The 24,385-nt window shown below is 35.1% G+C and overlaps 1 protein-coding gene and 2 long non-coding RNA genes across 5 annotated transcripts in view; 2 read left to right on the forward strand and 1 right to left on the reverse strand.

Moving 5' to 3' along the window:
* LOC102808070 (adhesion G protein-coupled receptor L3-like) overlaps positions 1-21,190 on the forward strand; it is an 83,530-nt gene extending 62,340 nt beyond the window's left edge. For 2 of the 3 annotated variants that reach the window (XM_085503395.1, XM_085503397.1), the window contains exons 20-25: positions 2,253-2,347; positions 6,143-6,172; positions 6,763-6,931; positions 7,508-7,627; positions 7,779-7,878; positions 20,388-21,190. In XM_085503395.1, coding sequence (XP_085359521.1) covers positions 2,253-2,347; positions 6,143-6,172; positions 6,763-6,931; positions 7,508-7,627; positions 7,779-7,878; positions 20,388-20,998 — 1,125 coding nt within the window. In that variant the 3' untranslated portion in view covers positions 20,999-21,190. The remainder of the gene's footprint in view (positions 1-2,252; positions 2,348-6,142; positions 6,173-6,762; positions 6,932-7,507; positions 7,628-7,778; positions 7,879-20,387) is intronic. The other variant, XM_085503396.1, reaches the window with a different exon arrangement.
* LOC146739138 (uncharacterized) lies at positions 266-1,266 on the reverse strand. The gene is made up of 2 exons (XR_014930620.1): positions 937-1,266; positions 266-443 (listed from the first exon to the last, which is right to left on the reverse strand). It is a non-coding gene; the product is annotated as an uncharacterized LOC146739138 (long non-coding RNA).
* Positions 12,107-13,524, forward strand: LOC146739139 (uncharacterized). The gene is made up of 2 exons (XR_014930433.1): positions 12,107-12,199; positions 13,250-13,524. It is a non-coding gene; the product is annotated as an uncharacterized LOC146739139 (long non-coding RNA).
* Positions 21,191-24,385: the final 3,195 nt, after the last annotated feature.

Consider the following 24,385-nt stretch of genomic DNA (forward strand, 5'->3'; position numbering starts at 1 on the left):
AAACTTATTTTAATTTTATTTTTTATTACTTTTGTTATTAATGCCTTTTTATTTTACTTTGATTTTGATTTTTTTTAATTCCGCCCTACATACATCTGATCCGACGCCTACGTAAGTCCCGTTCAAATCTCGCGTAAGTAACAGCCAATCACAGGCCCCCTTTTATAGAGGCTGTCGGTTGCTTACTTTTCAGTGTAGCGATACTCTACGGGCAATCTTTCTGTACATTATATTTTGCCCACTTGAATAAACCATTAATAGAAAATTGCTAGTATATTTTTATTTACAAAAGAAATTCCACAGCATTTTCCAATTTTTGTCATTACATTGAATATTTTGTTCACTTCCAACAAATGTGTACACTTCCTGATACATCTTCGCCAGCCAAGGTTCGTTTATTCAGTCATCGCTTCAATTTTACATCAAACACTGAGCATAATTATCTAGAATGGAAGCAAAAAAATAAGTAAATCGTAATGATTAGAACACTGTAAACAGCTATAGTAAACAATGCAAATTTTAAATTGTATAACGGTCACCGGCCCACGGCATCGACGCAGAAAATTGGAGCAATAAAATATTTCCTGATCAATTGCGATGTGTTCCAAATAAAAAATATTTTATTCCAGTCCAAATCAGCTCAATTACTTTGATAAAGAGTTATTGTATAATGTACAAAATGTTGATACATTTTGATGAATATTTACAGCTACGGCTTCAATACCGTAGACGGTTTTGACCCGATCGTCAACAAAACATCACCCGTCTCCAGGGCAAGCGACTGGAAAAAGACACCGGTGTTCGGTCGAACCGGTGGAAACAAAATCGTCACTCCCAGAATAACTACGCAAAGTAACGATCTAAACTCGAACCATTCGAGCCACAATATAAACATAAAAAAATGACTTTCGTTGCATTTGACAATGATAAACTTACCGAAAAGCCATGTTCTTCTCGGTCCTAACGTCGGTATAATCCGCCATTTTATGTTTGAGTGTGTTTGCCACCTGACTCTGCCCAGTGACGTCATCATGTGCGCTATAGAAGAAGGTCTGTGATTCGTTGACTAAAATCGTCGACAGTGGGTCTCGTTGAAATCTCGTTACATAGGCATCGGCTCAGATGTATGTAGGGCGGAATTTTAAAAAAATCACAAAATCAAAATCAAAGTAAAATAATAAAATAAAAAGGCATTAATAACAAAAGTAATAAAACATAAAATTAAAATAAGTTTATAGCCAAAATAATTAAAGCCCGTACACTACATCAGATTTTAATCAGATTGGCTTCACACATACATCATACATGACATTATACATGTGCACATCAATTTGTTTCACGATCTCATTCAAGATGGCCAAATGGCAGCCATTTTTGTACTGAAAAATCATCAAAATTTAGCATTTCTCTGATGGATTTTGTTCAAACTTGGTATATACATTGGACATTATAGGACCTTAGTGCACATCATTTTGTTTTTCAGATAAGATTCAAAATGGCCGACTAGTGTTTTAATGAATGTGGTTCTAGTGCCATATCTCTGACATGTTTTGACTTATTTTGTTCAAATGTCAAATATTCATTAAACATCATGTCATAAATATTCAGATGTATTGGTTTGACGATCCTATTAAAAATGGCCGAATGGTGGCCATTTTTGTGCTAAAAAATCATCAAATATCAAGCATTTCTGGCATTTATGGATGGATTTCGTTACGAGTTACTGATGCACGTCATGTTATTTTTCAGATTGGATTCAAAATGGCCTATTGGCGGCCATTTTGTTTTAATGAATAGTCTTCTTGAGCCATATCTCTGACATGCTTTGGCTGATTATGTTCAAATTTGTTATATTCATTATACATCACGTTATAGATACATGTATTCAAAATGGCTGATTTTGTTTTAATTAATGCTGTTCAAGAGCAATATCTCTCAATGTGGACAAGTACTCATTTGACGATCAGATGCAAATGTCAATCATTTTAAACATTTTAAACAATCATCATAATCATATTCATGACATTATATTCCAGCTATATTAATATAAACAAAACTATATATCTCAAATTTGATAACTAACAGGGACTAGCTGTGCCATGCATGGCTTGTTTGTTTAATTTTTCAAATAGCTATTTGGGTAGCATCCCAACAAAATTTAAGTTTTTTGATTAGCTATAATGATTCATCGAAGTTGGATTTAATGTGTTTTCATGGCTTAAACCATTTTGAAATTTCTGATTTATTTGTAGATTAATCTTATCTTTTTAATAATGGCTGGTGTAATCATGTGCCGACATACAGTATCCCCAGCCAATAGGAACAATGATAAAATAAACAAGTTAAGGTAAGATCCAGTCCAATCTGAACCTATGGATTTTCATGGCATTAATATATTGACACATCTCTTGCTGAAAGCCTTCAGGAATAATAATATTTTTTATTTGTTTATTGAATATTATCTGGACCAAATCTTTATAATTCACACTGACGAACATTTATGAATGCTGTAAAATATTGTACTAGATCTAGTTCTATATTTGTGAGAAATTGACAATTAAGCTTACAGTCTAGTGTGAAGCTAGGTTGAGAGATATAATATGGCTAAACCAACAATAGAGGCAAAAAATGGTTTTTACTCATTTTAAAAGTCACAAATATATGGTATCTCTTACTATGCTTTGTAGAAGTGTATCTCTACCTTTTTTATTTCCTTACTTTCATCTCTCTGTATATCATCTCTGCTATCTTCCTATGCTAATCTATGACATCTCTTGCAATGCTTTGTAGCAGTATATCTCTACTTCATTTCCTTACTTCATCTTTCTGTATATCATCTCTGTTATCTTCCTATGCTAACCTATGACATCTCATACTATGCTTTGTAGAAGTGTATCCTTGCTTCATTTCCTTACTTCACCTCTCTGTATATCATCTCTGCTATCTTCCTATGCTAACCTATGGTATCTCTTACTATGCTTTGTAGAAGTGTATCTCTACTTCATTTCCTTACTTCATCTCTCTGTATATCATCTCTGCTATCTTCCTATGTTAACCTATGATATCTTTTACTATGCTTTGTAGAAGTGTATCTCTACTTCATTTCCTTACTTCATTTCTCTGTATATCATCTCTGCTATCTTCCTATGCTAACCTATGGTATCTCTTACTATGCTTTATAGAAGTGTATCTCTACTTCATTTCCTTACTTCATCTCTCTGTATATCATCTCTGCTATCTTCCTATGCTAACCTATGACATCTCTTACTATGCTTTGTAGAAGTGTATCTCTACTTCATTTCCTTACTTCATCTCTCTGTATATCATCTCTGCTATATTCCTATGCTAACCTATGACATCTTTTACTATGCTTTGTAGAAGTGTATCTCTACTTCATTTCCTTACTTCTTCTCTCTGTATATCATCTCTGCTATCTTCCTATCCTAACCTATGGTATCTCTTACTATGCTTTGTAGAAGTGTATCTCTACTTCATTTCCTTACTTCATCTCTCTGTATATCATCTCTGCTATATTCCTATGCTAACCTATGACATCTTTTACTATGCTTTGTAGAAGTGTATCTCTACTTCATTTCCTTACTTCATCTCTCTGTATATCATCTCTGCTATATTCCTATGCTAACCTATGACATCTTTTACTATGCTTTGTAGAAGTGTATCTCTACTTCATTTCCTTACTTCATCTCTCTGTATATCATCTCTGCTATCTTCCTATGCTAACCTATGACATCTCTTACTATGCTTTGTAGAAGTGTATCTCTACTTCATTTCCTTACTTTATCTCTCTGTATATCATCTCTGTTATTTTCCTATCCTAACCTATGACATCTCTTACTACGCTTTGTAGAAGTGTATCTCTACTTCATTTCCTTACTTCTTCTCTCTGTATATCATCTCTGCTATCTTCCTATCCTAACCTATGGTATCTCTTACTATGCTTTGTAGAAGTGTATCTCTACTTCATTTCCTTACTTCATCTCTCTGTATATCATCTCTGCTATCTTCCTATGCTAACCTATGTCATCTTTTACTATGCTTTGTAGAAGTGTATCTCTACTTCATTTCCTTACTTCATCTCTCTGTATATCATCTCTGCTATCTTCCTATGCTAACCTATGGTATCTCTTACTATGCTTTGTACAAGTGTATCTCTACTTCATTTCCTTACTTCATCTCTCTGTATATCATCTCTGTTATCTTCCTATGCTAACCTATGACATCTCTTACTATGCTTTGTAGAAGTGTATCTCTACTTCATTTCCTTACTTTATCTCTCTGTATATCATCTCTGCTATCTTCCTATGCTAACCTATGTCATCTCTTACTACGCTTTGTAGAAGTGTATCTCTACATCATTTTCTTACTTCATCTCTCTGTATATCATCTCTGCTATCTTCCTATGCTAACCTATGGTATCTCTTACTATGCTTTGTAGAAGTGTATCTCTACTTCATTTCCTTACTTCATCTCTCTGTATATCATTTCTGTTATCTTCCTATGATAACCTATGACATCTCTTACTATGCTTTGTAGAAGTGTATCTCTACATCATTTCCTTACTTCATCTCTCTGTATATCATCTCTGCTATCTTCCTATGCTAACCTATGACATCTCATACTATGCTTTGTAGAAGTGTATCTTTACTTCATTTCCTTACTTCATCTCTCTGTATATCATCTCTGTTATCTTCCTATCCTAACCTATGACATCTCTTACTATGCTTTGTAGAAGTGTATCTCTACTTCATTTCCTTACTTCATCTCTCTGTATATCATCTCTGTTATCTTCCTATCCTAACCTATGACATCTCTTACTATGCTTTGTAGAAGTGTATCTCTACTTCATTTCCTTACTTCTCTGTATATCATCTCTGCTATCTTCCTATGCTAACCTATGATATCTCTTACTATGCTTTGTAGAAGTGTATCTCTACTTCATTTCCTTACTTCATCTCTCTGTATATCATCTCTGCTATCTTCCTATCCTAACCTGTGACATCTCTTACTATGCTTTGTAGAAGTGTATCCTTGCTTCATTTCCTTACTTCATCTCTCTGTATATCATCTCTGCTATCTTCCTATGCTAACCTATGATATCTCTTACTATGCTTTGTAGAAGTGTATCTCTACTTCATTTCCTTACTTCATCTCTCTGTATATCATCTCTGTTATCTTCCTATGCCAACCTATGGTATCTCTTACTATGCTTTGTAGAAGTGTATCCTTGCTTCATTTCCTTACTTCATCTCTCTGTATATCATCTCTGCTATCTTTCTATGCTAACCTATGACATCTCTTACTATGCTTTGTAGAAGTGTATCTCTACTTCATTTCCTTACTTCATCTCTCTGTATATCATCTCTGCTATCTTCCTTTGCTAACCTGTGACATCTCTTACTGTGCTTTTTAGCAGTGTATCTCTACAAATTGCTGATACAAATAAAATGACGTAAGCAGTCTGTCTTCTCTTTTCTCTTTCATTTTTTGCACTTATTTGCTCTCATTCCTCACCTGCCTTGTTTGTAGTAGCTATACACACTTGTTTGGTTTGTGTGCATTATATAGCTTTTAGGATCGCACATTTTTAATATCGTTTTGTGAGCAACTTACTTCAGTTCTACTGCCTTAGGGTTCACTTGAGAAACTCCCTGTCTATGCATTAATAGTGCTGTCATTTTCATAGTAATACAAGTGTGATTTGTGAAGTACATTCTAAAACTATCTCCATATCAAGTTTAGTTTATTACAGTCATAGAGAGCTCTTCAATGCTTTATTTCACTCACATTGTTGTCCTGAATGTCGTTGAGATAGTAAAGGCATGTAAATTTTGTGTAAATTGTTTGGCTTTTATCAATGTGTGGTCTTCTTCTGTTGTTCAGCTTTGTATTGAATGCTTATCACATATTTTGGTTGTTTTTTCAGTGAAGTTTCATCTCAATCAATTCTTGATGTTCTCATTTTCTCAGTCACTTCTCAGCACCTTTCACCCCTCTTTTCTAGATAATGGTACAGTCCATATGTAGTAGACGAATGGGACTGTACCAAAGTGTCATAGTTTAAAGGACTACATTTTTACTCAATACTAACTTAGTCATTTTGCTTTCATGCTAACATTACTAGAATTGGGGAATCTAGAATGGATGAACTATTGTGAGTAATTTACTCCTCAAGATTACCCATCTTCCCATTCCCTTCCCCTATCATGCCCCTCCCCCATTTGTCTCAAACTCCCTAGTCCTCTCATCCACCTTCAACAGCATGTTCACTTTCTGTCATTATTTGTTACATTTTCTCTGTGATTATTGAGAAGCATTTTCCACTTTGAATAATTTGTAATTTTGTCTGTGTAACTGAAATTTGATATGTATATTATGATGTTGTATTTTATAACAATTATCTGTACAGTTGTAGGTAGACATTCACTTTAATGATGAAATACTAAACTTAATTACAGTACAGCCTCAGCATAACTTAACATTAAGCTTAGCCATAAGCTGGTTTAAACCTAGCTTAGATTGCTAACAAAACGACCATATATCTAAATTATGCAGCGTAATCTGCCAAAATATGTCCCATATTAGTAACATAATTAAATACAACAAAGAAAGTGGAAATTTGTTATTTCAAAATTAAGATTTAATGAAAAGACAAAGCTAAGTTGTGCTTACACTATACTGTACATGAATGTTTTTGGAAATAAGGTTTGTGATTACTAACAGTGTATTTTTTCTCTATTTTAGAGCTTGGTTAAAAGGTGCATGTGTATTATTGTGTCTACTTGGTATCACCTGGGTGTTTGGTATGCTCTACATTAATAAATCTACAGTAATAATGGCGTATGTATTCACTATACTCAATGCCGTGCAAGGTGTATTCATATTCGTATTTCATTGTATGATGAATGAAAAGGTAAGACATCTTATTTGTTTGTTTCTGCATAAATTTTGTTATTTATTATATTTGTGTGCATGGTCCATCAATATTCATGTTATACATAAAATTGCAAATTCATTTTCTGTGAAATTTGCTTTTCGGTCACCCTCGTTCTTCAGGCTTGGCTTTCTGTTATCCCTCATTCTTCAGACTTGGCTTTTTGTTACTGCATTGAACACTGTTTCCCTGTAATACGTTTGAGATATCAGAAAGTGATAATGCAATTACAACTGAATACATCTGTTACAGTATGCACGGAAGTCATGTTCTATCAACTGTCCTCTCATAATTTGTCCAACCGCAGATTGGCTTACTAAACAGAACATTAGAATTTGATTGTTCTACATGCACTTATTTCTAACATGGTTCCTCATTGGTGGATGATTGAACATGATTTCCATGTGTCACATGTAGTTACAAATGACATTTAGGGGAAGTTAATGCAAAAATTGCAAACACAAATATTCATTTTTAGTGAGGTTGATATGAGAACTGCATTATGGGCCTGTCTTGTAAATGTTAATGATATCTGAATGCTATTTGACAATTCAGGTAACAAAAGAGTACAAAAGATGGATTCGTCAAAGTAGATTCTGCCCTGATTGTATACGTGACATCTATGCTACCAGTATCTCAAAGGAACAAGTTTCAAGATCAAGTACTTCTTCAAAGGTCAGAGTTCATTTCTGTTTGACTGCATCATACCTTATTAGGAATGATTTTTGATAACAAATTGTATAAACCCACTGTCCTTGTAAGCTCTAAAGAATGCTGGGAAGGTTATTCGTGTTACCATAGTAACAGATGACTTTTTATATTACAGAAATTACATGGTATTTATGATAGAGATCCAAGATCTTTCAGTACAGCATCAACAGTTACTGACAAGAGATTTTCTGTCTCATCCACTGGTAAAAATAACGGTATGTTATTTTATGTTACTGTCTCAAATGTCTCCATTATCCATTTACTGAAATTCTACATCACATACATGGGTGAAACCACAAATCCTTGTGCATTGTGCACATGTGGCTGACTCGTATATCAACTTGAGGTTTAGGAACTAGTCATAGAAGGATCTGGCACTCTCCGTAGATATGTGGATTTCATTGCTAGCTGAGAAATACTGGATACATTGGATGATTAATATTTCTTCTGGATGCTAACCATTGTGTAGTTTAAAAATGGAAAAGAGTATGGAACTGGAGGTAGGTACGGTACCCTCTAGAAGGCATATGAGACCAGTTTTGAGACTCTCCCACAGAGGAAGATGCCATTTGAGACCGTGTTTGAGACCGATTTAGAGACTCTCGGATGCCTCATAGACGGGGAATGAGACTGTGTTTGAGACCAGCTTTAGAGACTCAGCTACCATTGACTGGCGGTGCCCAAAAAAGTCGGCGTCCTGGCAACCGGGAGACGGCTGTTTATTTCCCTTTCGTTGTATCTAGTTCTTGGCGCCACTGAGCAACGAACGAGATTACGTTTGTTGAACGTTGTGTCGCACGAGTTCCTGTTTAGCGAGTTAACGTGTTTTTACCGATGATAACTACACTTCTGTGATTATTTCAACTCTGATATGCCCATTCGCATTTTAACGAAACATATTATAACTGGTTTATATTTTGTGTCCATTTCTAATTTTATTTATACAAGTTAAAATGGTTAGGTTGAAGTGCTCGGGTTCGTACTTATATTTACCCCTAAACCTCAGACCCAATACACAGCCCCTCTATCCCGGTCAAGCAACGCCAGACATTTTTTGTTTGTTTCAATCCGGGTTGCGGTTAAACAAACGTCTTGTCCACGACAGGGATAGAGGAACTTGTCACAAAACATGTACTTTATTTCTTCACATATTCTATGAATTCGTGTTTACGGCGCGTGACACAGGAATTCCTTTTTTACAGGCGTGACCACATATTTTTACTGACGTAAAATAAAATATTTACCATGGCTGTCTGAAATTATGACAGGAAATTATTCACACGTTCAGCTGTTAACAGTGTGTGACTGTTAGTGAACAAGAGACGAACTAACTCCACCATTAAAAAATGAAGCAAACAATTGTCATCGAACTGTTATTGGCGAATACTAGTACATAATTTACTAACCATGGGCTTGGCGGAGCTTAGTATTCTGATTTGACTGATTATTCAACGACAACACCTGTCAATCGTTCATTAAATGGAGATAGTCCTAATCTTTTGCTTATGTGTATAGTTACTGATTTGAGCCGTGTAAAGTGAAATAAACAATTCATTACTGGTGACGAGGCAGCTTGTTGGAATTCGAATTCAAGTCGGGTATACTAGCATGCACAGTTCATTCTAAAGTGACACGGTCTATGCTGCAATGTTCAATAAATATATTCACAGACATAAATTACGTTGCGTAGAGTAAATCTCTTGTCCTCTTGTCTTGGAGGCGTGGCCTGTTCAGCATTTGTCAAAAACAAGACTGGTTAAAAACCAGTTGAGTAAGGCTAACCGAGTCGTGACCTGGTTGTTGACAAATGCTGAACATGCCACGCCTCCAACTGTGCCGTGCGTTTGGGCAAACCGTTCCTAAATGTAGTCAATTTGTGTAGTTTTCTTAATTTTTAGACCTTTGGACCAACGGACTAATGCTATCACAATTTGTAAGCCGTAGGCCGTAAGCCGTAGGCCGTAGGCCGTGTGCTGTAGACAAAGATATCTCAAAAACCCTTCAGTCTATTTTTCTGAAACTTGGCATTATGATAGCTTGTGTGAATATCTCCAGGGCATTTTTTTTTTATTTGGCTTGAATCATTTTAAAATTACTTTTTGGCCCAAAAACTTTCCAAAATCAGGCTTTTCTAGTGTAGGTAATCTCTGTCCAATTATCATACATGGTGAGTGGCACAATTTGCATAGTAAACATCTTGCGTTATTTTTTCTGATACACACTTCTCTTATCAAATTGTAGTTTCATAATAAAGAATGTATATTATTTGATGTGTTCATGTATGTTGTGATGGTTTATCGCATAAATTATTCGTTTAATGATAGATTAAATAGTACTAATTCGAATTTATCACGCATGCGCAGTTACGCATAAAATCACCATTGGACGATATGGCAGTGTGATTCGATGTCTCAAATTTCGCTATGAAAATTAAAGTATAATAATTGTTTTGATAGAATACAATGCGTGATGTGTATTTGTGATTACATGGGCGCTGTCTTAATAAAGTAGTGTGTGTTATTGGACGAATTGAACACTTGCTGCGCTGTTTTATTGCACGAACTGGTCACTGACAGGCAACAACCAGCGGCTATATCCATAGCTCTTTTGTACGACTGACAACTGATTTTTACATTTTTATTTATGTTCGTAGTATGGTTTTGTATCTTGTCAGTCACCTCTGGGGACGACTAATACCGTTGAGCAATAAAAAAAGACGTGCGCCGACAAGAGAGCTATGAACCACATACGGCTATTCATCGAATCACGATGGAATAAATACACGAGGTTACAGGAACGTGTGTTCAGGGTTAACCTCGATACAATGCTAGTAATAACTCCCAGCGTATCCCGGGTGTCTTGCATCATAGAGTGCATTTAGAAGATAAGTATGTTTTTACGGCGTGTCACTGAGAAAATATTAAACCGGTACTGATAGTGCGACATTGCACCGAGTACCGTCGCATCGCCTGAGCGTGGATGGTCTGTGCGAATGCACATGAAATCGCAATGCGGTCAATCATGTCAGTCGTGTCTGAGCGCAAACATTTTATTCAACATCATCAGAAGGTACTGACATGTTTTACGGAGTTTAACTGAGAGAATATTACTAACAGTATGACATTGCACAGCCCTGTGTAAATGCCTGTTGTTACAGCCGCTAAAAACTGTAGGGTGGCGTACACATTGCACATGGCTACACATTTCACCGGAAGTACCGTTCGCTTCGCCTGAGGTGGGTGGTCTTTGCATGGATTTTTTTTTTAGCTCCATAGTCTGTGCGAAGCACACACAATCGTAATGCGGTCAATCATGTCATTGGGTAAATGGAATCAAACACAAAAATATTATTCAACATCATCGGTAGGTATTGACATTGTTTTCTTGGCCCCGTGAATCATAAAAACCGATCGAAACGCGACTCGATGTTGTCAACTTGTCGTTTTCAAATTAAAGATTTTGAAGAAAAAAACAAACTCTAGCGTTGACGATAACATTATGCTGATATATATACAAAACTCATAAAGACTAATGTACTTTTATTAAATACAGCCAAAACAAAATCAGCTTGGACATTCAGTTGTGAGACATGACAAAATAAACAGTGCCAGCGATGGATTTCGCGAATGCAAGAACAAAATAAACGCAATCAAAGGCGCCGACCACGCGCGTTGGAAATAAATAGAACGCGTTGCGACGAGAAATCTCACCTGCATCTTTCACTCACGCAAACGCACACACATCCTATTTCCATATATTGAATACGATCGCAACGGAAGGAACAAGTTTAAATCATCTTTGTATTATTAAACACAACCTGAAAGCAACAGTCTCACACTGGATCAATCAATGTTTATCAATTATCAAACTAAACATTCAATGAAGCAGACTGCGACGGTTAAGACGAAAAATGAATTGAATATCCATCTTCTGAAAAAAATCAGCTAAACAGTTTACCACCACGATTATGGTGAATTAGCGAGTTATCGACAAAGACGACCGGACGTCTCCGGTCATGAGCTGGCTGGTTCGAATTTATCCACTTTTACAGTGATGAATATTGCGTTCGAATTGAGTTACTTGTAATTACAAGCTTGATTTACATTTTTGCTTGTGGTGTTTTTCGTCAATGTATTAAATACAAGTGCGTTGGGAAATAGCATAATTATATTGCGTCAGTGAAAGAGGCTGGTGAGACTGTGTCACAACGCGTTCTATTTATTACCAACGCGCGTGGTCGGTCCCTCTGATTGCGGTTAATTTGTATTTTTATTTTCGAAAAGTGTCACTGGCTGCATTTTTTATACGTCTCGCAACTGAACGTCCAAGCTGACCTTGTTTAGCTGTAATGCCAGGCAGGGGGACTTGGAAATTTTATTTCTTTTCGGAAAACACCTCCATCCAGCCACCTTTCATCGCACGTGAGGTCATGACAGTCAACTCACAGAACTCTTGAAGTACACGAAACGTGATAGGTCATTTTTCGACATGATTGGTCGCGACCCGGAAGTAGTTCACTCTCGCCCAACTTTCCTGGTAAGTAGCGTGAATTTATCGTTGCCTCTGCCATTTTAATAGTGTGTCGTTTTATCGTGGATTTTTTTCTAAAGTCCAATTATGAATATTTGTGATCGAACGACTTTTGTTAATACTTTTCTGATAATTAATGTTGTTAATATCTATTCTGAGTAATCCTGTAATTTAGCAATTTGGACCCCTCGCTGTTCACGCGAGTCAGAGCATGTGGCTCCCGATGTGGCCACCCATGCTCGATCGGCTTAACGGTATACGTGTTTGTGGGTGTGGGGGTAAACTAAAATACGTTTGTAACCGTGGTCATGAATAGAAATAATTATTTAATTCATTACACATGCTTTGGGACACTCCTCGCACCTTTTGGGCTAAATCTGTTTTATATGCACAATATGTAATTTATCTAATTTCCATATTTTTCTTAAATTGGGATTATCTCTTGAAGAATTCGACATATTTGCCCTTTGAGTCAACTTTGATAGGGATATGCATTGTTGTAATAGATGCACTATTAGGGATAATTCACTAATTGGATTAAATCCTAAACAACTCGACAGACTTTGACCAAATTTTATAGAGATGTACATTGATGTAATCTGTGTGCCATATTACTATTGGGGTTAATTTGCATACCGGGTATGTAAATTGTCAATAGCATATTGTTTTTTTACTAAATTTGGATTATTTCTTAAATGACTCAACAGGTTTGGATCAAATTTGGTAGGCATATACATTGATGGAATTGTCATGTCATATTATTGGGAGTAATTTGTATATGTAAATTAGCTAATGAACATCTCAACAGATTTGATGTAATCTGCATGTCATGTTGCTAGTGTGGATGATTTGCATATGCAACTTAATAGCTAAATTACATATTGTTTTGATAGTCGACGAATGCGTGGTGAAAAAATATGCCAGTATTTTATTTGTGCAATCATTATTTTTATTCAAATTCTAGTAGGCCTCAAAATTTATGTGCTACAAATTCATTGTAGGTATGAACGACATGGTGCTTTCATTAAACCTGTTTGTGTTTCTTCTTTTTTTCAGAGAACATGCAGATGAACCAAACAAACTGAGGAGACTGCCCTCATAAAAAAACAGTCACCCAATTAATGAGGAGTCTGCCTTCACAAAAAAGAGTCACGCAATTAATGAGGAAACAGTCCCAAATGCAAAATTGAGGGTATAACCCTTACTAATGAATCTCATAATTTACTTTGCAATATATCTTATAATAAACTTGACACTGAACCTGATAATGTACTTGATAATGAATTGAATGGAACTAAATATAAAGCAAGTTGATAGCACTTGTGCTAAGACTAGCAGTGTACGTATACTGGGTAACAAAGATGATTCTTTGCATTCATCTGAAGATTACTTGCTGAATTTTGAACATATTAATAGTCAGAATCTTGAACAGTAGCAGTTAAAATCATGTATGTCTGCTTCCCAAGTTCTACTTAATTCCAAAGGACTTTGGTGCCCCTGGGCCCCATGTTTCTGCAGATATCAGTAAAATGTAGGTACGGCTTTGGCGAAATTTGAAGGAGCAGCTAATATTCTTCAACCTGGTATTTTTTTTAGATTTTATTTTTCATTCTTTTCGTCTGTTTTTTCGAGTTTAAAAAATGTGAGCTGGCTGGAGCCTTCATCCCTTGTCTATTTCTTACACTAGATACCAGCCGATACACCCCACCCCCCACCCCCCGCGCTCATAGGGAGTGCATACAGCTAATCATAGTTCCTGGGCTCCCTGTGGCGTCACCACATTTTTACTGACGTAAAATAAAATATGAAAATGGTGTGCGTTAGGAAGGCTTTTTTATTATTTATTTAAGAGGGTATATCAAACAGTTTTTTCTATAGTTTGCATAAAACTCGCATATGGTACTTTTTCAGGTCATGCATACAGTAGATGTATGTTTGGGTACTAAATTCAGTGCAAAATGCCTGTACTGTCCAGTTATGGAGTACTATACTAAACTTTAGTTTATTTTTATTCCTTCTTTTTCAGTGTATTAATACTGTATACTTTTACTATTATCTGTAACTATTCCCTCCGGGGAGTGAGTATATGTTAATAAATAAATAATAATAATATTTATTGTATCTTTAGAAATACAGTATTTCTATCAGTACAGTAGCAATAAAAATACATATAACCAAGTATAATAATAATAATGAAATAATAAAGAAAGAGAAGATATTATAATGTTAAGTATAAAAGTAAAATATAATGTGTTAATTTTTTTACTAATACTAATAAGTTCAATAATAATAAAACTAAGACTAATAATAATAACATTCAAAACTGAATAAATAAAATAAATATACGGGCTGCAGTACCGGATAGTCATCGTGCAACCACGCGAGGCAAAGAGTGAATCCCGGGAGAGTAACCCAAGAACTGCAAGTTAGAAATAGCCACTTTTTTTTCTTTTAGCAATGCAAATCAATCTTATTACTAGTATTATTCACTCTGGTAATAATCTCGCCATGTATTTGTATTAATATTCACGTCACTATTTGCATATACATGTTTTCAGGTTGAACGCGTTCGTTGTCTGGGGTTTTCTAAAAGGTCGCGTTTAAACTTATAAAGACAGACATGGTATATAAACAGGTGCGGGCGGAGTTTATTATTCAAATGAGTCGCCCTCACCCACATCAACAACGGTGACTAAAAGCCCCACAAAACACGAGAAACAGTGATTTATTGTATTATATTTTCTATTTTTCAAACGTCGTGTTTAAACTTATAAAGACAGCCATGAATGTCCAGGGAAGCCATAGATAAAAATAGTAGTGAATTTTACGGCTAGAGCATTTACTTTTGCCGGAAAAATGGGTTTCAAAAGCGTTGAGTTTCGAATTTGCCGGCACTGAAAGCTCCACCCACATTGTTTTCAAAATGCCTACTTTGCATATGAGGTGAAAAAAACGCCACTAGTGCGTTGTTTATTTCATGAAGGCGCGACAATGTCATATAAATCATTATCGGATAATTATCGTCTAATAAAATCTAATGAAATTCTGGCAGAGATGTCTAACTTAGACATTTTTAGACGATATTATCGATAATATCGGAGAAAACGAACTGTCCCAATAGTTGTCCAGACAGACCTGTCTAACTTAGACATTATTAGACATTGTTAGACGATATTATCGATAATATCGGAGAAAAACGAGCTGTCCCAATAGTTGCCCAGACAGACCAGTCTAACTTAGACATTATTAGACATTGTTAGACGATATTATCGGAGAAAAACGAATTGTCCCAATAGTTGCCCAGACAGACCTGTCTAACTTAGACATTGTTAGACGATATTATCGATAATATCGGAGAAAAACGAACTGTCGCAATAGTTGACCAGACAGACCTGTCTAACTTAGACATTTTTAGACATTGTTAGACGATATTATCGATAATATTGGAGAAAAACGAACTGTCGCAATAGTTGACCAGACAGACCTGTCTAACTTAGACATTTTTAGACTTTTTTAGATAATGTTAGACGATATTATCAATAATATCGGAGAAAAACGAACTGCCGCAATAGTTGCCCAGACAAACCTTTCTAACTTAGACATTTTTAGACTTTTTTAGACATTGTTAGACGATATTATCGGAGAAAAACGAACTGTCCCAATAGTTGCCCAGACAGACCTGTCTAACTTAGACATTTTTAGACATTGTTAGACGATATTATCGATAATATCAGAGAAAAACGAACTGTCGCAATAGTTGACCAGACAGACCTGTCTAACTTAGACATTTTTAGAACTTTTTAGACATTGTTAGACGTTATTATCGATAATATCGGAGAAAAACGAACTGCCGCAATTGTTGCCCAGACAGACCTGTCTAACTTAGACATTTTTAGACTTTCTTAGACATTGTTAGACGATATTATCGATAATATCGGAGAAAAACAAACTGTCCTAATACCTGCCCAGACAAACCTTTCTAACGTAGACATTTTTAGACTTTTTTAGACATTGTTAGACGATATTATCGGTAATATCGGAGAAAAACAAACTGTCTCAATACTTGCCCAGACAGACCTGTCTAACTTAGACATTTTTAGACATTGTTAGACGATATTATTGATAATATCAGAGAAAAACAAACTGTCGCAATAGTTGACCAGACAGACCTGTCTAACTTAGACATTTTTAGAACTTTTTAGACATTGTTAGACGTTATTATCGATAATATCGGAGAAAAACGAACTGCCGCAATTGTTGCCCAGACAGACCTGTCTAACTTAGACATTGTTAGACGATATTATCGATAATATCGGAGAAAAACGAACTGTCGCAATAGTTGACCAGACAGACCTGTCTAACTTAGACATTTTTAGAACTTTTTAGACATTGTTAGACGTTATTATCGATAATATCGGAGAAAAACGAACTGCCGCAATTGTTGCCCAGACAGACCTGTCTAACTTAGACATTTTTAGACTTTCTTAGACATTGTTAGACGATATTATCGATAATATCGGAGAAAAACAAACTGTCCTAATACCTGCCCAGACAAACCTTTCTAACGTAGACATTTTTAGACTTTTTTAGACATTGTTAGACGATATTATCGGTAATATCGGAGAAAAACAAACTGTCCCAATACTTGCCCAGACAGACCTGTCTAACTTAGACATTTTTAGACATTGTTAGACGATATTATTGATAATATCAGAGAAAAACAAACTGTCGCAATAGTTGACCAGACAGACCTGTCTAACTTAGACATTTTTAGAACTTTTTAGACATTGTTAGACGTTATTATCGATAATATCGGAGAAAAACGAACTGCCGCAATTGTTGCCCAGACAGACCTGTCTAACTTAGACATTGTTAGACGATATTATCGGAGAAAAACGAACTGTCCCAATACTTGCCCAGACAGACCTGTCTAACTTAGACATTTTTAGACATTGTTAGACGATATTATCGATAATATCGGAGAAAAACGAACTGTCGCAATTGTTGACCAGACAGACCTGTCTAATTGAGACATTTTTAGACGATAATATTGGATAACGTTAAAAAGTGCAATGTCGCGCCTTCCTCGTTTATTTCAGACAATACAATGCAACGTCAAAACCAGACAGAATATAAAGTGTCTGTTTGAAAACACAGCCGGCGATTGAAATCAACTTGTCAACGATAAACAGCATTCAGAAGTTGTTTCCAACAAATTTGCCTGTAGTTATGATATACATAATTCTGAATAAATAAACGAAAGAGATTCGCTGCCGCCGTGCTGGTTGGTAATGTTCTATCTCATTATTTCCGGATCGTAGCGAGGATGATTATTTTTATAGTGATGCACGAAGCACCACAATAAGACATTGACGTCCAATTTCGTATGCAAAATGAGTAAGGACAGAGTACATTTTGTCGTGATATTGCTCGACCAAGTTTTGCCGTGACTGCGTTCGGGCCAAATTGATATATATCCGATAAAAATGCACATTTACACATTCTTGCGTTTGACTAGATCGGCATAGTTTGGAATTCTTTTTAGTTTGTCAAAAAATAGACAATAACCTGTGGCTGCGAAAGAAATCTTGAGCAGTTTTACAATTCGTGTTTCTCTGCCCGATGTCTGCGAACGACCTATCAATCAAATTCAAAATTGCGTGGGAACCTATATGATACTTTGTAGCAAGTTCCAGTATAAATGTAAACAATGTCGCCTCTGATGTTCTTTCAGCATTGCGCAGCCTATCCAAAATAATAAAATGGGGCATGGGCACGAACACGTGAATACGATAAAAAAATATTACGACCCGGTGATCGATCCAAGACACTCTTGCCTGTGAGGTTATGGAAGATAATAATAATAATAACTTTATTACACTACTATGCCATTAGAGGTCGCAGTATAGTAAAGAAAATAAAATACAAATCATAAAAAAATACAGCAGCTAAACTATGATAATACATGTAGGTCAAATTCGTGAACGAATGCGTTTCATTTCACCTTGGTCTGAAATGATGCAAGGACTATCAACATAAATATTATTTGAATATACAGTTCTCTTAGTTATCTGGGGCATGGAGGTAAAAAGAGATCCCTTTCTAGCTCCATGTCTGGGGTAAAGGATGGTCGCTCAGAGACAAGCGATTTACTCTACGCAACGTAATTTATGTCTGTGAATATATTTATTGAACATTGCAGCATAGACCGTGTCACTTTAGAATGAACTGTGCATGCTAGTATACCCGACTTGAATTCGAATTCCAACAAGCTGCCTCGTCACCAGAAATGAATTGTTTATTTCACTTTACACGGCTCAAATCAGTAACTATACACATAAGCAAAAGATTAGGACTATCTCCATTTAATGAACGATTGACAGGTGCTGTCGTTGAATAATCAGTCAAATCAGAATACTAAGCTCCGCCAAGCCCATGGTTAGTAAATTATGTACTAGTATTCGCCAATAACAGTTCAATGACAATTGTTTGCTTCATTTTTTAATGGTGGAGTTAGTCTGTCTCTTGTTCACTAACAGTCACACACTGTTAACACCTAAACGTGTGAATAATTTCCTGTCATAATTTCAGACAGCCATGGTAAATATTTTATTTTACGTCAGTAAAAATACGTGGTCACCCCTGTAAAAAAGGAATTCCTGTGTCACGCGCCGTAAACACAAATTCATAGAATGTGTGAAGAAATAAAGTACATGTTTTGTGACAGGTTCCTATATCCCTGTCGTAGACAAGAAGTTTGTTTAACCGCAACCCGGATTGAAACAAACAAAAAATGTCTGGCGTTGCTTGACCGGGATAGAGGGGCTGTGTATTGGGTCTAAGGTTTAGGGGTAAATAGAAGTACGAGCCCGAGCACTTCAACATAACCATTTTTTTTTAGCTCCATGACTCGCCTCAACCTAGCATTGACAAATAAAGAAACACTTGCAACTCAAATACGATCGTTATCGATGGACACAGACCATTGTTACTATCCGTTAACTGGCTTTTTGCGCCTGTTTTTCTGGATGATATCGGGTTTGATAACGATTATGTCAACTGCTACAAACAATTAACACAGTTACTAAATATTCCGAGCTTCATGTTTCAGAATACACTACATCATAATACAATCTTGTATGTCCTCAAACTATTCTCCAAATGAGATATTTATGTTGTTGTCACGTTTTCTTTTCTCTTTTTTAGCGTCTTAATTTTCTGGTATGCTAACAAATCTGTCAACAATTTTTCCGTTCCTAAATCTATGGTGAAAAGAGTATAGAGAATACAATTTCGGATGTCAGAGGGTTGTCCAATCTCAGACACGGTCTCATTCCCGGTCTATGTGGCATCCGAGAGTCTCTAAATCGGTCTCAAACACGGTCTCAAATGGCATCTTCCTCTGTGGGAGAGTCTCAAAACTGGTCTCAAATGCCTTCTAGAGGGTACCGTACATACCTCGGAACTGGTGATATGTGATAAACTTCTGAATTCAAAATCACACGAATTGAGTAATGAATCACAAAATGGCAAGATAATCTGTCTGCAAATAAGCAAGTCTGAGAGAATTCAGCAATTTTTTTTTGTGATTACACAATTTAATCTTTGAAAGCATCTATAAATTTTGACGCACACATTGAACTCTCACTGAATGGAATCTGTCACATATCACTGTGAAAGGATATCCAAGTTGTATTGTGTACCCTCACCGTATATATTTATAGTTTGTAGTTTTGTTTTTTATTTTATTATAAATGGTTCTTTTTTTTAATTTTTTTTTCATCTTTTTATTTTTCAACAATGAAGAAGATAAGGGTAAGGTTTAATGGCAGTTAGATTGTAATGAAAGTCAACTGATCAGTTGTTCATTCATGCATGAAAAGTGAATGAAACATTCTGGAATATATGGCACATTGATTGAAAGTGTTCACATTTGGTTGGTTTTAAGGAAGTTTTATCTTTCAGGAGCTGTATAATTTGGTTACGGATGTATCTCCACTGAAATCTAAAACATTCCTTAGGTTCATATCATGCATGGATGTACAACTAATGGTTTTGCTTGTTTTTTTGTCTCTGGATCACAGGATGTGCACTGTCCATCATTGCTAATGCAACAATCTTTCATTTTGATCTCACTGTCACAAATTATTTATATAAAACAAGGCTTTAATAGTTTCACTATGTTTTCTTGTAGGTGATCCAAATGTGAGATATACACCTGTCTTGCAGGAAGAGAAGTATGTTTTAGATGAAATCGATGAAGGCAAACATGACGAGGATGACTCCATAGTTAAAGTAAAACTCGAATTCAATGAAACTCCTGAATCTGCCGACTCAGATTATGAAACTTTACAAAATAATAAAAACCGATCTAAAACTCAGAAAGATGACTACTCCAAGAAATCTAAGAGTGATCCACAGTTACAAATTCCACCATGTCCGATGGTGGATTATCTACAGCATGACCGTAGGGATAGCCGTGCAGGTCTTGTAGGAAGTGAAGAGTTACCAGAATCAACGTCACCGCCTTATTTCAAGAGTATGCCTAATTTAACCATGCGAACCCCAAGAACTGTCAATTCTGAGGTGACAGTTGATGTAGACACAAATAAAAACAAAAGTATGCCAAATTTAGTGGAGAGAAGTGATAGTTATATCACTGTAACTGGACTGAAGAAAGGTGCTAGTGACTACAATATTAACCGACCATTAACAATACATCGAGGAACGTCTACACCAGATATTGAATATGAAGGAAATAGTTTGGTCAGAATGAATTCAGACAATTATGAAACATTTGTTTAATCAGAGTGGAAGGGGAAAATTTTGAAACGTTTCTTTAGTCAGAATGAATTTGGACAATTATGAAACATTTGTTCAATCAGAGTGGATGCGGAAAATTATGAAACATTTGTTTAGTCAGAATGAATTCAAACAATTATGAAACATTTGTTTAGTCAGAGTGAACTCTGCAATTATGAAACATTTGTTTAGTCAGAGTGAAATCTGCAATTATGAAACATTTGTTTAGTCAGAGTGAACTCTGCAATTATGAAACATTTGTTTAGTCAGAGTGAACTCTGCAATTATGAAACATTTGTTTAGTCAGAGTGAACTCTGCAATTATGAAACATTTGTTTAGTCAGAGTGAACTCTGCAATTATGAAACTTTTGTTTAGTCAGAGTGAACTCTGCAATTATGAAACATTTGTTTAGTCAGAGTGAACTCTGCAATTATGAAACATTTGTTTAGTCAGAGTGAACTCTGCAATTATGAAACATTTGTTTAGTCAGAGTGAACTCTGCAATTATGAAACATTTGTTTAGTCAGAGTGAACTCTGCAATTATGAAACATTTGTTTAGTCAGAGTGAACTCTGCAATTATGAAACATTTGTTTAGTCAGAGTGAACTCTGCAATTATGAAACATTTGTTTAGTCAGAGTGAACTCTGCAATTATGAAACTTTTGTTTAGTCAGAGTGAACTCTGCAATTATGAAACATTTGTTTAGTCAGAGTGAACTCTGCAATTATGAAACTTTTGTTTAGTCAGTGAACTCTGCAATTATGAAACATTTGTTTAGTCAGAGTGAACTCTGCAATTATGAAACATTTGTTTAGTCAGAGTGAACTCTGCAATTATGAAACATTTGTATAGTCAGAGTGAACTCTGCAATTATGAAACATTTGTTTAGTCAGAGTGAACTCTGCAATTATGAAACATTTGTTTAGTCAGAGTGAACTCTGCAATTATGAAACATTTGTTTAGTCAGAGTAAACTCTGCAATTATGAAACATTTGTATAGTCAGAGTGAACTCTGCAATTATGAAACATTTGTTTAGTCAGAGTGAACTCTGCAATTATGAAACATTTGTTTAGTCAGAGTGAAATGTGCAATTATGAAACATTTGTTTAGTCAGAGTGAACTCTGCAATTATGAAACTTTTGTTTAGTCAGAGTGAACTCTGCAATTATGAAACATTTGTTTAGTCAGAGTGAACTCTGCAATTATGAAACTTTTGTTTAGTCAGAGTGAACTCTGCAATTATGAAACTTTTGTTTAGTCAGAGTGAACTCTGCAATTATGAAACATTTGTTTAGTCAGAGTGAACTCTGCAATTATGAAACATTTGTTTAGTCAGAGTGAACTCTGCAATTATGAAACATTTGTATAGTCAGAGTGAACTCTGCAATTATGAAACATTTGTTTAGTCAGAGTGAACTCTGCAATTATGAAACATTTGTTTAGTCAGAGTGAACTCTGCAATTATGAAACATTTGTTTAGTCAGAGTAAACTCTGCAATTATGAAACATTTGTATAGTCAGAGTGAACTCTGCAATTATGAAACATTTGTTTAGTCAGAGTGAACTCTGCAATTATGAAACATTTGTTTAGTCAGAGTGAACTCTGCAATTATGAAACATTTGTTTAGTCAGAGTGAATTCAAACAATTATGAAACATTTGTTTAGTCAGAGTGAAATCTGCAATTATGAAACATTTGTTTAGTCAGAGTGAACTCTGCAATTATGAAACATTTGTTTAGTCAGAGTGAACTCTGCAATTATGAAACATTTTTGTACAGATTTATTTTACACCCACAGGGTTGCTGCTGATTTTCCAATTTTAAATTTCCAAGTTCTTATATTTGTAAATTGGTTTGATATCTTCAGATTTATTGTCTTATTTTATTATTAGATGTAAATGAATTTTTAATTATTTTCAATCAATTATGAATGTTAATAGTATGATTTTATGTTTGACCTTTGGTTAGAGGTCATGTACATATGTCAGGGGTCAGAACATTGACAACACATTGAGTTCTAAATTACTGACCTGCAAGTCACAAGTCAAATGGATGATTTTTTTAGTCAAAGTTCAAAAAGACTTAGCTTTATGTCAGAGTCAAGAAGATGATCCTAACATGTATGCCATGGTTAAGTTCAAGATGATGATCCTAACATGTATGCCATGGTTAAGTTCAAGATGATGATCCTAACATGTATGCCATGGTTAAGTTCAAGATGATGATCCTAACATGTATGCCATGGTTAAGTTCAAGATGATGACCCTTTGTTATGACTCAAAAGGAAGACCCCAATATCAGTTCATAAGTTAAACCTATACTCATCTAAATATTTTCTATTTTAAGTTTTAATTCAGAGGTAAATAATGAATTTGTGTCATGTTTATTTTAATTGGTGCCATCCTTGTTGGATGTTTAGATTGCAGGTGTACATTTATCATTGTAATTTTACAACACTGTGTTAGAATGTGTTTATATTTTCCTATCTGACATAAATTATGTCCTTGTTTACTTTCAAACCACCATTGATTGGTTGGGTACTTGGATATGTACCCACAATGCATTGCACATTCTGTTCCTTGTCTGTGGTTCAGTGTTCCTGACAAACTTGATAGAAATGTTATCTATATTGCATCTGGAATTTTGTTGAGAACCAAATAATTTAAGTAATGTTTAGAAATAGTTTGAAACCATGGCAACCAATGACTTTGTTGAACACTGCCTGTATATATTAGTCTAAAAAAAAGACACTAAAAATTTACATATCTTAGAAATGTGTTCATATTTTGTAAAGTACGTCTTGTTTTGAAGGTGCCAACATTGCTGCTATAGAGGTTGCACTTTTACACAAATTTTAAAAAAAAGTTTTGAAAAGACAAACTTGCATTTATTGAATATTTTATTTTATTTTGGATTGACTTTCCCTTTTTTTGGGACATTTCATTTAATTCAATACAAGACAAGTAATTTATTTGCCAAATTTTGTGTTGTTATGAAATTGTCAAATTAATTAATGATATTGTGTGTTGCATCAATTATTTTTGCTAAAAACAAAATGTTTTGCTACATTGTATTATGACTTGGTACTTTCATATTAAGGTCGTCTTTGTCACGTCACATAACCTAACATAACATAGAGTTTAATATGGGTCTTGAAATATTTGGTGGTCTGAACTTGCACAAAGTGTGGGAGATTATGTAATAAATGTTAAAATTGAATGTTTTTCAGCGTGGCTGAATACTAACGATTGTTTCAGCATTCATTGGATTGTGTGTGCAAACTTCTTTTGTTATGCTTTTAAATACTAGTGTTCTAATGTACTGGGATTCACTTCTGTTTCAAATTACTGTAAGCCACAGTAATTCAAAACAAGGCAGATTCCTG

Source organism: Saccoglossus kowalevskii, chromosome 9, assembly GCF_978046115.1.
Source record: "Saccoglossus kowalevskii chromosome 9, keSacKowa6.1, whole genome shotgun sequence".
NCBI lineage: Eukaryota > Metazoa > Hemichordata > Enteropneusta > Harrimaniidae > Saccoglossus > Saccoglossus kowalevskii.